Here is a 16726-nt window from a genome sequence, read left to right on the forward strand (position 1 = left end):
ATACCCGAGTCGCATCTCTGCCCGAGCCACACCTCGTGGCCAATCTAATGCCCGAGTCACATCTCGGCCCGATCCAACGCCCGAGTCGCACCTCGGCCAAATCTAGCGTCCAAGCCACGCACATCGGCCATCCAACGCCTGGGCCATGCACCTCGGCCAAATCTAGCATCCAAGCCACACACCTCGGCCATCCAACGCCCGAGTCGTATCTCGGCCAAATCCAGCATCTGAGCCGTGCATCTCGGCCAATCCAATGCTCGAGCCACACCTTAACGCACCTCGCGACCAATATAATGCTCGAGTCACATCTTGGCTCGATCCAATGCTCAAGCCACACCTCGCGGCCAATCAAATGCCCGAGTAATGCCAAAGTCACATCTCGGCCCGATCCAATGCTTGAGCCATGCCTCGCGGCCAATCTAATGCCCGAGTCACATCTCGGCCCGATCCAATGCCCGTGTCACATCTCGGCCCGATCCAACGCCCGAGTCACACCTCGGCCAAATCTAGCGTCCAAGCCACACAATCGGGCATCCAACGCCTGAGCCACGCACCTTGGCCAAATCTAGCGTCCAAGACACGCACCTCGGCCATCCAACGCTCGAGTCACATCTCGACCAAATCTAGCGTCCAAGCCACGCACCTCGGCCATCCAACGCCTGAGTTGCATCTCGGCCAAATCCAGCGTTTGAGCCACGCACCTCGGTCATCCAATGCCTGAGTTGTATTTCGACCAACTCCAGCATCCGAGCACGCACATCGGCCATCTAACACCCGAGCCATGCATCTCGGCCAAATCCAGCATCCGAGCCATGCACATCAGCTATCCAATGTCCAAATCACATCTCGGCCAAATCCAGCATCCGAGCCACGCACATCGGCCATCCAATGCCTGAGCCACGCATCTCGGCCAATCTAACGCCCGAGCCACGCCTCAACGCACCTCGGCCAATCCAACGCTCGAGCCACTGCCTCAGCGCACCTCGGCCAATCCAATGCTTGAGCCACGCCCCGGTCGCATCTCGGCAACTGTAACTCCGGGTCGTGCCAAACCCATTATCCAACCCACGACACGTCGGTTTCACCAAAAATGTTAGTGAACAAATGTGTCATGGCTAATGAGTCAACATGGCCTGGTCCATGGGTCAATGTCGGGAGTCTTCTACCGGTTGAGCTGGATGCCGAGGTCGACCGAGCCCTCACGACGGTGGGCTGATCAACGTTCCTTGGTGTGCTGATCCGGGCGCTATGTATGTCGTGCTGTGACTCTCCTTCTCCGGGGTGGTTGGCAGCTCGTCTTTGTGAGATGACCGTGTTTTCTTGTAAAAATGGCCCTCGTCGGGATCACCTGACGAGGTCCCTCCTACGAGCAAGTCAGTGGAGTGATCAATTGATCTTTCTCTCTCCCCCCCCTTTTTCCTGGATCAGGGATATTTATACCTGCGTGTGGGAATTGGTCGGGCCTTGGTCCGGCATGGCCATTGACTCTGGGGGCGAAACAACCTCTCTGACGAGGTAGCATCTTCGGGGGTGCTTGAGCAGCGTTAGACGACACCGCCCTAACAACATATGGCATCACCCCTAGCCCTTGGGGTGGTCAGGTCACACAGTCATACCGTTGGAACTTGACGTGACATACACCCCGTGGTTCTGGAGGCATACGGTGTTATCTACAGCATTTGTCGGTGGTTGACATAGGGGCCTGTCACAGTGGCTAACAAAGATTGACAGGTGAGCAATGAGAGTGTTTCTGACATCAAGCGATGTCCGATGACAAGCTGTCAACGAGCAAATGTCGAGCAATGTCCGATGACGAGTAAGCTGTCAATGAGCAACATCTAAACAGTGACGATGTCGAGTGGCATCGAGTGATATTGAACGATGAAGTAAGCAGCACTAGGGTTCCAGTAGAAGTAGATGAAGTAAGAGATTAAGAGAACAAAGGTATGGCTGATAATTAAGTGATTATTAATAGTAAAATTATATTTTTATAAGATTTTGCAAATAGTAGGTGGTTGCTAAAAACACGCTTCCCTCTTGAATAGAAAAGTCATGATTGACTTAATAATTTAAATATGTTAACTTTTAATAATGGACCAAACCGGTTGGGTTCAAATTGATGACATTGGTTCAAACTGTGCCCTCCATTTCTTTACCGATCTAATTATTGTGTTAAACAATTTTGAAAGAAATATCGCTCAGAACAAAGCCTCCAACATCGACAACCCAAACTCTTGTTTCTTTCTTCTTCTTCTTCGTTCCGGTATGCTTCATGCTTCTACCAGCCCTGAACAGGCCATCTCTTGTCGGGGTCCGGCAACCACGACGACCACCTCCTCTTCCCCTCTGCCGACCACACCACGGTTGCTGCCTTCGTCGTATCCTCCGCCGTTGCTCTCCTCGGCGGCTCCCTGACCTTCCGGGCGAAGGAGTCCGTCAAGAGCCGCCAGACCCCGACTCTCCGCTGCTGCCGCGGTGGCTCGCCCGGCGGCCGCAGGGACTGCGACAGCCTCTCGTACTTGGCCATCTGCGCGCACTCGGAGGAGACGGATGACTCCAGCAGAACGCGACAGGTGTGCGACCGGCCGAGGTGCGGGTCTCTCCTGTACAACCTGAAGCTTTCGAGCTCCTTCATTTGCCCCGCGCGACTCCGCAGCCCAAGAAGAAGAAGACGACGAAGAAGAGAGAGGCCAAATTGATGAATGAATAGAGGTGGAGAACAAGAGAAGGAAAGAATCAATACGGCGTCAGATGGAGTGGTGAGGAATGGTTTGAACGTTCTTCTTAGCGCGTAATTGCCGTTGACTCCTCACCATTTGACTGATCTCCGCGTTCTTTCTGCGTCCTCCAAGAACGCAATGGCGGCCTCGACGTACACCGTGGCAGCATCATATTAAAGTCTTTTGGAATGGATTCTGGGTCAAAGTCAAACTTCATACAACTTAATCATAATGAGTGGAGTCCAACAAATTCTTCTTTTCGAGCACCCAAGGACTAAAATAAAGCAAATTTCGCTTTCTAAAGCTTCGTTGAGCTGAGAATATAATCAAATCCCCTACTTCAAGTATATTTTTAATAAAATTATATAATAATTATTTAAAATTTTAAGTCAGATGATGTGGAGAGAAGAGTTGAAGCCCAACATAGTGGGAAGATAAAAAATCCACTACGACATAGAAGAGATTTGAAATTTGTTATAACAGAGAGAAGATTAGAAGCTTACCATGGCGGGAAGATCAGAAATTCACTACGGTGGAAAAGGGATTTAAAATCCACCGTGACAGAGAGAATATTTGAAACCTGTAATGACAAGAAGATCTGAAGACCTGAAATATGTTACAATGGAGAAGAGACTTCAAATTTACTATAGTGTAGAGAAGATTTAAAGACCCGTTATAATGAGAAAATATGAAATTGGTCACAACGGAGAGGAGACTTGAAATCCGCTACAACAAAAACATATGCCGAATGTGCCCGAGGAGTATGAGTCGAGAAACCCAATCTATGTCGAAATAAATCCACTACGATGAAGACATAGGCCAAATGTACCCAATACATGTGAGTTGAGAAACCCGACTAGCATCAAGATAAATTCATAACAAAGGAGTCATAACCCAAATGTGCTAGAGATGTATGAGTCAGGAAACTTGCCCAGCACCGCATGAAGGCAGAGGCCAAATGCGCTCGATGAGTCAAAAAAAATTAACTAGTGTTGAGGTGAATCCGCTACGATAGAGACAAACCAAATGTGCTTAATGTATACGAGTCGAGAAACCCAACTATCATGAATTCGATATGACGATGAGATAAAGTCAAATGTGCCCGAGGCAATTGAGTTGGAAAAACCCAACTCACGTACAGAAATCCAACCCATGCTAAAAGACATTTGCTATGGTAAGAACACAAGACCAACATACCCAAGATACATGAATCCGAAAACCTGACCCGTAGGATGAAATCCCTACCCATGTCGAAAAAATCAAACGACACACTTTAAACCCCTCTTGTAAGAGTCCCAAAACATACCTTCAGGCGGAGGGGGCAAATGATAGGGAACCTATCGTTAGCTAGCACATGATTGCCACACAAAATCTAAGTCATCCTCCATCCACTTACATATCCAAAGATTCAAATTAGAGAAACATAAACTTCATTCTCGTTCTTTATGACAAGATCATCATAAACTTTTTTTTTCTCATTCAAGATATAAAAATACATCCTAAATATAGAAATAAGACAAGGCTCTCTCATTTCTTAAACTATTCGAAGTCACATTCAAAAATCTTGGATTACTCACTTAGCGTTGGAGGGACCGGATGGGAAACCTCCCCTGACCCTGGTTTTTATGTAGGTGGTACTTTGGGAGCATAATACTTCTACCTCGAGAGCATAATACTTCTATTTCGGAAGCACAATACTTTCGGAGATAGACAGTCCACGTATATGGGTCTGGACTATGTTCGACTAATCAAGATATTAACGATATTTTTTTCATAATATTATAAATTTAGATGTTTTATTCTTGAGGTTAAACTAGTGTCACTTAAGAAAATACAAGTGCTAAAAAGGGATTTGAACCCACAATTCCGAGACCCTGGTATCATAATCGTCTGTCTATGCTAGTGAATACGGCAAATGATGAGCTTCATCGCATGATAACATATCAGTGGATTATAATGCTATGGAGTTTGGCATGTAAACGAAGCAAAACAAGAGAGCGTGCTTCTACATACGAAGAGACGAATCAGAGTCATCGTTTAATGCCAAAAGAAAAGCAAGCAACAGTCACATCCGCCGTATCCTTTTAGTTTGCTCTTAATGCAAGGAAAAAAGTGAAGATATTTGACTCTGTTTTGACTAGAACGGGTGGGAGTTAGAGCTTCTATTTGACTATTTCTTCTTCTAAGAAGGTAGGCGAGAGAAGCCGTCAAGGATGGCATGCAGAAGTCGACGTTCCACGTCAAAGAACTCAATCTTCCTTTTCTCAGATCCCACAACGAAGGCTGCTTCCCTCTCTGTATACCTTTCATGTTATAGTGTTCTTCTCTTTCCATTCTTCAGAGGCTTGGACCAGGTATATCGGCTCTTTTCCTCTCTTCGTATCTTGATCGTGATCGATGTCAACGAATCAATCTGATGGTCTTATGCTCGTATTTTAAGAGATTTGATATTGTTAAGTTAGATTTTGTGTTGGGAAATTGATCACATTACGTTGATTGACGTATCATCCATGTCAATTTTTTTCCTAACCGATATAGTACTAACATATTATAAAATATATGATTTCCATAATAGAATCAATCATGTTTTGGAGGAAACATAGTTCTAATAGTCATCAAGAACATAAATGCTATGGACCAGAAAGAAAAAGGTAAACAGAGCAATATTAACCGAGTCCTCCCTCCCTCCCTTCCCCCATACTTTAGAGATTTGTGGATTGTATTTAATTCAAAAATGGTGTTTTTATTTACAATATTTGTTGGATTTTCTTATATCAAGTAGTTATGAATTATTTTGTGTTATTATTGTCATCTAGTTTGAATGCAATTACAAGATTATTCTTGTCGACATGATTAAATTCAATAGCATGTAATTTTTCTTTTGATTGCTATATTACATATAGAACGGTCAAACAAAACTTGGACGACCTCTTGGATGAAGGATAATATTCATACGCATCTATTTAAAATAATTTTTTTTTTCATTATATTAAATGATGTATAATGCACTGATTTGTCGATGATGATCGTATGCTTCTACTTTAATATATACCGATTTAATATGTTTATGCCTTACTTGGGTTTAAATTTGGAAATTCCACACTAACATAGTAATCGAACACAATAACAATCCCACATGATTTTTCTTTTTTTCTTTCTTTTTCAGGTGATCAAACACTTGAAGAATGTGTTACTTTCGAAGTCCTCAACATGTACTCCATATTAGCTTCTATGAACAGATCAAGAGCGGCCATAGGAACCCTTATCTGCACGCAGCCTAAAGTTGTGCACCGATGCATGTCCGAGGAGATGCTTGGAAGCTCGAAGCTGGAACGTGGACAAGTCGAAGAAAATGTTGGAAGAAACACTCGAGTGGAGATCAACATTCAACCCAGAGGAGATTCCCTGGGTGAGCTCAATTCATCTGGTTCAATCCTCTCGGTTTCCTGCATGTCATAGAACACGGTCTTCGACCACTGTAGCTTTTTACCTGCTTCAGCATGAGGTTGCTGCTGAAGGTGCAACTGCCAAAAGGCTTACAGAGCAAACTTCCATGACTGCGAAGGAAGAACACTCATTGTGATGAGACCAGCGAAATAGGTTTAACTGGAGCACTTCTTCTTCTTCTTCGCATGACAACCAACTCAGGCACCTGGTGGATCTGCTGGAGAATGCTGCTGAGCACCAAGAACAAATGATGTGGCTGATGGACTTCACTGGCTGATCACTGGTCAACTCGGTGCTCATCAAGACTGTTCCAGAGACTACAAACATTCTGCGGAGTTACTATCCCGAGAGGCTTGCTTGCTTTTGGATTCCTGTACAACCCTCCGAGAATCCTTCAGACCTTTTGGAAGGTCTGATCTCATCGAATTCTCAAGAAAAGCTTATATCTGGTTCACCACTGAATGCTCTGTTCTCCTCTGCAGGCCATTAAACATTTTCTGGATCCCAATACCTTCCAAAAGGTGAGATTCGTGTATCCAAGGCACTGAGGGAGCATGGAGCTCATGCACGAGTACTTTGATCTCGAGGTATTATTATCAGTGGAATTTGGTGGATGGAATTTGGTGGAAAGAATGAAGTCCAGTATGACCATGACCAGTACTTCGATTAAGTGATTTTATTTAATTAGATAAAATATATTATATATCTGATTGAATTTTAATTATGATTAACGATCAATAAAAAAAACTTCAATCATGAGAAGATTTCTTATAATATGATTTGATGAGAATGACTCTTCTAATTATCATCATTGATCATATGCTCTCGTCTAGATATTATAAATCTATTTTTAATCTCTCATAGTTCCTATTCCATCACTTATAATGGTTTTTTTTAAAAAAATTTAAAAAAAAAGGCGAGTTTAATTCTCCTTATCGATCTTATCGATCTAGCTTTCGGATCTGACGATAATGCATTTGTAAATTATATAAAGATTTTATGAATGATATCAAAAGATATTTATAAAGAATAGAAAAAAAAAAGTTTAATTCTCCTTGCAAATCTAGCTTTCAGATCTGATGATAATACATTTATAGATTAGATAAAGATTTTATGAATAACATCAAAAGATATATAATCTTTTGGGGCTTGGACTACAAAAATACGCAATCCAACACTGCTATTACAAATAAGTGTCTTGATTGTATTAGATAAGAAGAGGGGCATGTTATTAATCCTAACTTCACATGTAGTTGATTCTCAATGTTTGGTCACTGTAGATTTGCATGCACAAGTGCAAGTAGAGTCTAGAATTATTCTTCATATGCTCATCAAAAGTTGCAGAATGTTTCAAGCAACATACCTGTGACATGAAACCGATCAATGTACATCACCTCAAATTACCACCAAAGAAGGAAATATATAGCAAGGAAAAACTGCTGCAGCTTGTTGTTCATAAGGAGAGGGAAAGATGAACCAAATAGAACTGCAAACAATCAGAAATCAGCATCTATTCCTATGACTGACAACCGTTGCCATTAGAACTGCACACTCTATCTTGCTGCTTCAGAGACCTCTTCCTCCACCAGGAGTGGCGTATGCAAATGCATCAGCAAGTACAGAAGAGAAAGAACTATCTGCAACACAAATCATCACTCCTATCACTACTCAATCGGCATTGGCAGTGTTAAGGGCTCATGTGTCGGATTCTGACAGGCAGATGCTCGAATAGGGAACCCACCAAGAATTATTACTCGAAGAATCATAAAAAATATATTCATCATCGATCGCTGATATCATGTGTTGCTGAAGGCTCTGGAAAGATCTCCTTGTATGGCTTCTTGTGGGAGAATGAACGATCCCCTCCGCTGCCTTGAGATAGTGTTGTAGCAGAACGCCTTAGCATCTGATTCTCCCTTGATTGGCCAGGCACAGAGACAACGTCAGAGGAGCTGTTCCGCCAGCTGCCCATGAAAGCAGCATTCCATGAACCTCGTGATGATGTTGCTCTCAGTCTACCAGAGCCAGAATTGTCATCTTCCCTTACCACCTTCAGAGGGTTTTCTAATGCCTTCAGGATGTATCCCATGTGTGGACGTTTGGAGGGCTTTGGATTTAGGCATGACTTTGCTACGATTGTGATTGCCCAAATCTCCTCCAAGTGGTCCTCATCTACAACAAGGAGCGGGTCCACAATCTTCGCCACAAGCTCTTTCTCATGCACATTGACGTAAAGCAAAGTCTGTTCAATCCACTCAACTGTTGCAGCATCGTTCCACCCACTAATGCCAAGCTTACCAGTGACCAGCTCAAGCAATAGCTTACCAAAACAATATATATCATATGAACATGTTGCAGGAGGACCTGCAGATTTAACAAGTTCAAAATAACCGAATTCAGATAAGAATTGTAAAGGGCGCAAAATATCTGGAGAAAAGGAGGAGGTTTTTTGGTCAGTTTCATTACCAGAAACATCTTGTTCTGGTGCCCTGCAGATCACAAACAAGAAGGAAGGATTATTAAAAGTGACAAACTTAAGGCTATATAAATTTAGGAACCAAAGGTTGTTTTACAAGCATGGAAGAAGGTGGTCCTTGGAAGGTCACAAGACTAAATAAATTTAAGAAACATATATAATGTCATAAATCATGAAAGAATATGGAGGCTGCAATTAACATGGAACATGTGTATATATTACTTTTATTTTGGATAGTAGGAAACATGATGCATGCATCACTATGAGGAAATATGCACCTTACATCTGAAAAATGCAATATTTCTTTCTATTCTAGCTGTTGATTCACAGAGATACATGTATATTCCTCCTGATGGCAAATGAGTGAGTAATTATCAGAACAAAGGCTGTGATAAAATTTTCTTTTCTTTGAATACCTAGAAAGATTTATACTAATCTACTTTGTTACCTGGTCATGTTAATTTAGCCAGAAATGCTTGCAGAAGACATTATCTTGCAAAGGAAGGCGGATGGGAAAACTTTAGATGTCTTTTCTTTTTTAGACCTTCTGATGAACTATGGCCATAGACTTCCTTCACCAGATCTAAGTTGTATGGTTATATTAGATATTATAATCGCTGGGAAGTTAAAGCAAAAGTTCAGACAACTTGGTGTGGTAGATTTTCTTAGCAGTTGGAATCATAACCGAGCATCCTCTTAATGCATGCATAGGAATTGCTCTGATGCCTTTTTGTTTTCAAATATGATTATCATTTTCTACAAGGCTTGATGATTGAAGGAAAGTAGTGGTGTAATGGTTGACACCAACATATTACTCATCATTAGGGTACCAAAATTAAATTGTGGCAGAACAGACACTTATATTGCCTCTTTGATATCAAAATCATGGCTCTAAACCTTGATAAAAGCTCAAGTTTCTTGTCACCATAAATTTTCTTAGATATCAAGCTGCCTTTGATGATTATTTTTGCTTAATGTAGAATGTAATGAAATGAAATGCTGTGTGTCTAAAGTGACTATTTGCTTAATGTAGAATGTAATGAAATGCTGGATATCCAGTAAAAAGAATAATACTATGATAGTAAAGCAGCATACAAGCAAATACAAGTGTGATGATGGAGGATTAAGACTACCATAGGTGGCATACTGAAATATATTGTCTATTCAATTCTAAGATGTAATATTTAATCATCAGCCAAACGAAAATGAGAGATTGGAACTTACTGTGACAATCGCAATAACCTGGTGATGATATTCTTGTGGCCTTCCCCTTCCTGAGCGCATACCTCACTCAGACTTCCAAGCCTCACTTCATATTTATCATCAAGAAGAATACTGCTTGCTTGCAGATCTCTACAATGATATTTTGAATATCTTTTAGATTTTGATGGTAATGCCGTAAAATGCAGTTAACAAATAGCCTTGAGATACTTGATATATAAAAATCATACTGTAGCCAGAGTGAGAGCTTGTATTACTTCAAAATATTTCAGGAATACCTATGAACAATTGGTGGTGAACACTCATGATGCAAGTAGTAAAGGGCCTCAGCAACTCCTATTGCAATCTTCAATCTTTTTATCCAATCCAATGGGTGCAAACCAAGGTATTCCTGCCCGGGTTTCATATGCAATGCAGCAGACAAGTCGTTGTTTGGCACACATTTATACACAAGGAGCTTCTCGTTAGCATTGTCCAAACAATGTCCTAGGAATGGCACCAACCTCTCATGCAAACCCCTGGCAAACAAATCTAATTCCGCTGCAAGATCCTGCTTCCCGAATTTTCGCATATCTATCCTCTTTACCACCACAGGAACTCCACCTTCTAAGGTGCCATGGTATAAATCTCCTGAACGTCCATGCTTTATAAGGTTAAATTCACTGAAGTCCGATGTAGCCTGAGCCAGCTGCTCATAGCTGAAAACCTCTCCTACAGCTGACAGGTTCAACGAGATCCCAGAAGGCTGTTTAGAAGGGGAAGCAGCTTCATTAATCTCCTTTTGTTCAGATTTCTCACGTCGACAGCTTCTCAGGCAGCACACTAAAGTAACTAAGATCCCAAGTCCTAAAGCCCCCCCAGAAGCCACTATCACTATATACATCAATTTCCAATGGCCTTTCTTCTCACCGGAAGTGCTTGAAGGTGCTGGAGGATTAATTGGAGCCATAGCGCTACCTTTAAGTAGTTCCCCCTTGGTATAGAACCTCTCACAATCATCTGGAGTCCTTTGGTTCAGGGCATCACTAATGCAATTCAATCCAAAAGACACATTTTTATTCCTAGTAGCCATCAGAAATGGGCCTTGGAAGTAATTCCCAGAAATATCCACCGATCTAGACCTGGAGAAAAGGATTTGAAATCCAGAAGGGATCGACCCATGGTAAATGTTGTTGGACAGGTTGAGGATGACACTACTGGTATTGACATTGGCAATGCTCGGCGTGAGGTCCGGAAGCATCCCAGTGAGATTATTATAGGAGAAATCAAGAATCTGTAGCTCTGAGAGAGACCAAAGGGAACCCGGTAAGGCACCCGAGAAGTTGTTGTGGCTCAGTCTTACAAAACGAAGCCGGGAGAGGCCGGAGAACAAGCTATCTGTCAGCCCTCCGGTCAATGAGTTGTTGTGCAAGTTCAAAACCTGGAGGTTCCTGAGGTTTCTGAAATCATCGGGGAGTGCGCCGGTGAGGGAGTTGAAGCTGAGATCGAGAGCAATGAGAGAGGAGAGATCACCGAGCTGTGCCGGGATGGACCCGGTGAGGCTGTTGTTGAATAAGTTCAGGCTTTTCAGTGCCGGAAGCGCGCCGAGAGCTAGCGGCACCGTGCCGGAGAGGAAATTTGAGGACAGGTCGAGATACGAGAGGTTGGCGATTGCCACGATGGACTTCGGGATGGAGCCGGTGAGCGCGTTGCAGGAGAGGTCGAGCACCGAGAGGTTTCCTAGCTTCCCCAAGGTCGGTGGGACGTTCCCGGTGATAGCGTTGCCGGCTAGGGAGAGGACAACGAGCCCGGATGTGCCGCCAAGAGAGTACGGGATGGGGCCGACGACCGCGGCGTAGCGGAGGTCGAGCACGGCGAGGGACGGCGGGAGGAGGCGGCCGAACCATTCCGGGATCGGGCCGGGGAGGGCGAACTCGGAGGCGTTGAAGGCCCGGAGCCGGGTGAGGTTACGCAGGCCGTCGACGGCGAAACGGGGATCAAGGCGGCCGAGGCGGGTGCGACGGAGACCGGAGAGGTGGAGGGAGACGACCCGGCCAGCGGAGCAGCGGACCCCGGCCCAGGCGGAGCAGGGGTCAGCGCGGTGGGGCCAGTCCCGGGCGCGAAGCCCAAGCGAACCGCGGAGGCTATAGAGGCCGGCGAGGTCAGACGGCGAGCTGAGGCCCTGGCCGGCGGCCACGCCGAGGAGCGCCGCCAACGCGACGGCGTTTAGGAGGAGCATAGTCCAGGTTTGAACCCAGCGGAGGCCAATGCAGGGCGATCCACGCCAATTCAGGTAGGCCACCACCATCGCGTCGTCGTCGTTTCCCAGCATATAATGTTCATCCTCCCTCTCTCTCTCTCTCTCTCTCTCTCTACAGTTCCACTCAGCAGTTGGCTCTCTGGAGAGTCCTCTCCCCTCACTATTATTTAAGGGGAAAAAAACATCAAGTGGAGGAGAGAGAATTGAAGCAGTGGCATCGACGCTCCGCCTCTTGATACAATAGATTTTTTTACGGTGGCCGGAAGTAAACTGAATGAGACGGAGCCGTGGGTGGCCCGACTCAACAACCACCATCCCGAAAGTATCATTCCTCGTCCCGCGTAAAAACTGATGGCAACATGATCGAACCAAATCGAACCGATGCAATTGATCGGAATTGAAACCGCCATCAAACTCGGGCCCGCTGATGTCAGATGGATGAGGTCGATTTCGATAGCGACATGGTCCGACGCAACCGGATAAGAAGCCGAGAAAAGATGGTCGGCCTGCAAGGAAGAATCAAAAGCGACCATTAGGTCGGTCAAAGGACATTTGACGGAGGAGCGAGCCTCAAGCGGGTGGGCCCCATTTCTCTAACTTGGGCGTCCTGCGGGAGTGTGTTTGACTTGACGTGTTAGCTCCACTCGCGGAGTCACTGGGTTTGGTCCACGTTCTAGTTCTTTTCTTCCATATCGGAGCTCCGAAATGATTGCGAGAGACACCCACCCCACCACAATGTACATAGCAACAAATATGGATGGCGATGTGCCAAATCTTCAAAGTATTTAACCTTATTCGATCGGAGTATGTATTGGCATTTCTAATTGAGACGCCAGGGAAAAGAAGGCAGGAAAGTTAGATAAGGAGAAACCTGGATGAAGATTACCTGAAGCTGTGAACACTGGAAGGCCATGGCCACCACTTGGCCACATCCGCCAGCTTCAGACCTTGAAGGACTGCACATGCCAAGTGGAAACCATCAAGGAATTACACATCCGCAAACACAGGGAGAGCTGTGAGAGAGTACGGCAATTTTGAGGGAACGCAAAAGGTGCAGCAACACAACCGGTAGCACCTGTTCCACTAGAAGTTCTACATTACTTGTGCTTGTCCTCCTTCCTGCCTTCTGTTCCTCGGCAACAAAGGCATGTTAGGTAGATGATATGTATCTTGTTCTTCCCCACTCATGGTAGTATGACACAGAGCTCGAAAACTAGAGCATTTAGCATTATTTGGCACGGTTCCAGCTTCTATGATTCTGTCCCTCTCTTTCCAATGCAAAATATACTGTTCATGTAATTGTTAGGGCAACTCTCTAAGTTCCTTGCTTCCATTTCAACTTAGGCTGCATTCAAGATTTTTGCCAAAATGTCCTCCATCAGATTCTAAGCAAAGGTGAAGCAATCAGGGTTCTTAATGCTTCTCCAAAGTTTTTCTGCTTGCAGCTTTCATTGCTTCCAAGAGCAGGGCTGGAACAGCAGAAGTCCCAGACACCGCCTGCAGCCATATTGGTCATTCCTCATAAGAAAACCTGCCCTCTCTGATTCACAAAGGAAACGTCAAGCCCACTTGGAAGGAACAGATGCCAGCGATTCATAATAACAAGTTGAATGCTGCTGGGTACTACTTCCTGTACGTTTTTGCTGGAGGGTCAAACTTTGCTCTGCACATGACAACCATTTTTCTTGTCTCCTTAACAATGTCTGTCTGTCCAGGTTGTTTAAGCAACTGCAGTAGTGAATTACCATCTACAGTACCCTCTCTACATTCCATGGTGTGCGCCAGCAAAACTTCCAAGTTGAGCCATGCAGATCTGCATCACAATGCTTTATGAAATATCTGACATCGATGAATGGCTATTTCATGGTTGCAGATCGCATTAACATTGCACTACCCTGCATTGAAGATGCATTCTGCAGGCATCACATTCAAAACTCAGTTCTGCACCCTGTTACCTGACAGTGTATCCCGACAGTGTATCCCAACGCTGGAATACCAGTAGGAAAAGTCCTGCTCATGCCCGGTACTCCTTGAGCCCAAAGCCCAAAGTGGATTCTTAATGAAAGCCCTGCTAATGGAGAAAACCAGGAAGGAATACACAAGTAATTTTCACTCACTCGGTCTCCAGCCCAAGATCGACTCACGGAGATGGTTGACAATAGCAGAACTCTGCGAAGGGATGGCAATTGCCATACTCTGATTGGGTTCTTTAAAGGTATAAATTCATCGACCAAAATTTCAACAAATAGTGAAATCATAGCCAACTGATAGGTATATTTTGGTATCGCCCGCGTGGACCAGATAAACAAACACGACGATGCAGACATGAAACTTCAAATACGATGTGGCGCACAACACACATGGCGGGCAGCCACTTGTCGCCCTCTCCGTACGAACGACATCATTGTGGTACAGTCATCCCGAAAAGCTCAAGGCGACGCCACACGACACTGATCCGTCAGGTCGGTCGGTGCTCGAATAGAAGCTTAAGTCGACTGCCCGAGGAGCCTGCTGCAATTAATTGACCCATACAACCAACTCATCCTCATAAGTATAAAAGCTAACCCTCCTTAGTCAGGAGGGGGGAGACTTTTCGCATATTCAACTCACTTTTATTATACTCAATACTAACTTAAGCTTCGAAGGGGTCGAGTCAGGAAATCCCCCTCTTGACCTCGACCTATGTGCAGGGGCTAGCGATGAAGAAGCAAACAACAAGACTCATAGCCCAACCCGACCCGACGCGCATTTCCGCTTCCCGAGTCTTTGTGTGGGCAACCTTGTACATCCGGGATTGGACCGAGCCATGCTGACTCCTCAGTTACGGCGTAAAGGTTCACCAACATTTTAGTGCTAGAAGGAGGGTTCGATGTTGCAAGAGTGCCCCCAATTGAGCAACCCGGGAGAGTGCCCCGGAAAAGAGCCACCCCTGACTCACCCGACCTTCAGGTTTGGAGGGCAACGCCCACTTCCTTCGAGCCTAGAATCGAATACCTCAGTTGCGACCCTGAGTCGCTTTTGGTGGCTATTCAATGATCCTCGGATGTCGCCTCCCGAGACCATAATGGGGCAACCTGCTGTCTCAACCTAGGCATTCCTCGACCTCACCCACCAGGTACAAGTGTTAGCTGAGATGATATAGACCATCGCACCCCTTATACCCCAGCTAGCTTAGTAGACAGTTCTCCCCCCATGGTTGTCGCACGTGATCCAATCTACGCTCATCCCTACACCTTGCAATGCCACCCCAATCGACTAGCCACCTCTGGCTCCAGATGGCCACTCCCCAATCGAGAAGCCATCGAGACACCCAAGGCCAATAACATGTGCAACGTTCTTGTGCTCAAACGTGTTGCCTCGATCTTCCTCGAAGCCAACACCCTATCGTCCGACTTTGCGGATGAATCGTTCTAAGCCCAGTTGCGGTTGGTGAATCGACGCCTAGATGAGGTTTAAAAGGAATTCCATAAATCCGAGTAGCTCGGGGAAAGTACCTCGGTTGGGTCCCCATTTATCCAAGAAATTTAGGACAAGCCTATCCCCCTCAACTTTCATCTCCCGACGTTGGAGGCCTATAATGGTGGCTCCGATCCAGCAAAGCATGTTGCCACCTTCCGGGCCCAAATGACCATATATAGCACTTCCGACGTCCTGATGTGTCGAGCATTTCCTACCACCCTTCGAGGCCTAGCTCGGATGTGGTATAGTCGATTGAGGCCATCCTCGGTCTCGTCTTTTGATTAGCTTGAAAGGTAACTCAAGCTTCACTTCTTAGTCGGTGCGCGACCTCAACCGTCTGCGGCCATGCTCCTCGAGCTAAGGCAAAAGGAGGATGAATCCCTCTCTCTCTCTCTCTCTCTCTCTCTCTTCGTCGCCCACTTTGCTACAAAGATCCGAAGGGTTCCAGATGCCCACCCCTCTTTGGTTATGCAAGTGTTCTCGACGGGCCTACGACCTTCAAGGTTCTTTTGATCGCTGGTCGAGAGACCACTAATGATCATTCCCGAGATGCTCCAACGAGCCAACCAATATATTGCTACTAAGGCACTAGTGGCAAGAAAGCACGAAGAGTCATACAAGAGGCCCCACCAGGAGCTACCCATGTGAATAGATCGGGGAAAGAAGGCGGCCCACCACAACAAGTTTAGAAGTAGATGAGCCCAAGGTGTGCAGATAAAAAAAGTGGCTCGCTTCAGTGGAGCATGTGCTCGAGTTATAAATCTAGGCCCGAGCAGTGTTGCTTGACTAGTTATGTGTAATCACTCACTGCTTAGTTCATTCAATGTCCGAGCAGCTGCTCGGCCAAACATGGGCTCAAGTAGTGTTGCTCGGCCAAGCCAATGCTCGAGCTACGTTGCTCGGCAAATCCAGTCCCCAGTGCCCGAGCAGTGTTGCTTAGCCATCGTGTGCAATCTTTCGCTGCTTAGTTCATTCAATGTTTAAGTAGTTTCTTGGTCAAACATGGTTTCGAGTAGTGTTGCTCGACCAAGCCAATGCTCGAGCTACTTTGCTCGGCCAATCCAATCCCCAGTGCCCGAGCAGTGTTGCTCGACCAGTCATGTGCAATCTGTCACCACTCAGTTCATTCAATGTTCGAGTAGTTGCTTAGCCAAATATGGGCCC

At 45.4% G+C, this 16726-nt stretch overlaps 1 protein-coding gene and 1 pseudogene across 1 annotated transcript; one reads left to right on the forward strand and one right to left on the reverse strand.

Moving 5' to 3' along the window:
• The first annotated feature begins 1809 nt into the window (after positions 1-1809).
• LOC135679791 (uncharacterized) lies at positions 1810-6837 on the forward strand (annotated as a pseudogene).
• A 631-nt stretch (positions 6838-7468) lies between these two features.
• Positions 7469-12248, reverse strand: LOC103993111 (probable LRR receptor-like serine/threonine-protein kinase At2g16250). Its single transcript, XM_009413063.3, has 4 exons — positions 10143-12248; positions 9868-9996; positions 8634-8656; positions 7469-8531 (listed from the first exon to the last, which is right to left on the reverse strand). The coding sequence occupies exons 1-4, from the start codon at positions 12173-12175 to the stop codon at positions 7948-7950; spliced, it is 2769 nt and encodes a 922-aa protein (XP_009411338.3). The 5' UTR covers positions 12176-12248; the 3' UTR covers positions 7469-7947.
• Positions 12249-16726: the final 4478 nt, after the last annotated feature.

The sequence above is a fragment of the Musa acuminata genome, chromosome BXJ1-7 (assembly GCF_036884655.1).
Source record: "Musa acuminata AAA Group cultivar baxijiao chromosome BXJ1-7, Cavendish_Baxijiao_AAA, whole genome shotgun sequence".
NCBI lineage: Eukaryota > Viridiplantae > Streptophyta > Magnoliopsida > Zingiberales > Musaceae > Musa > Musa acuminata.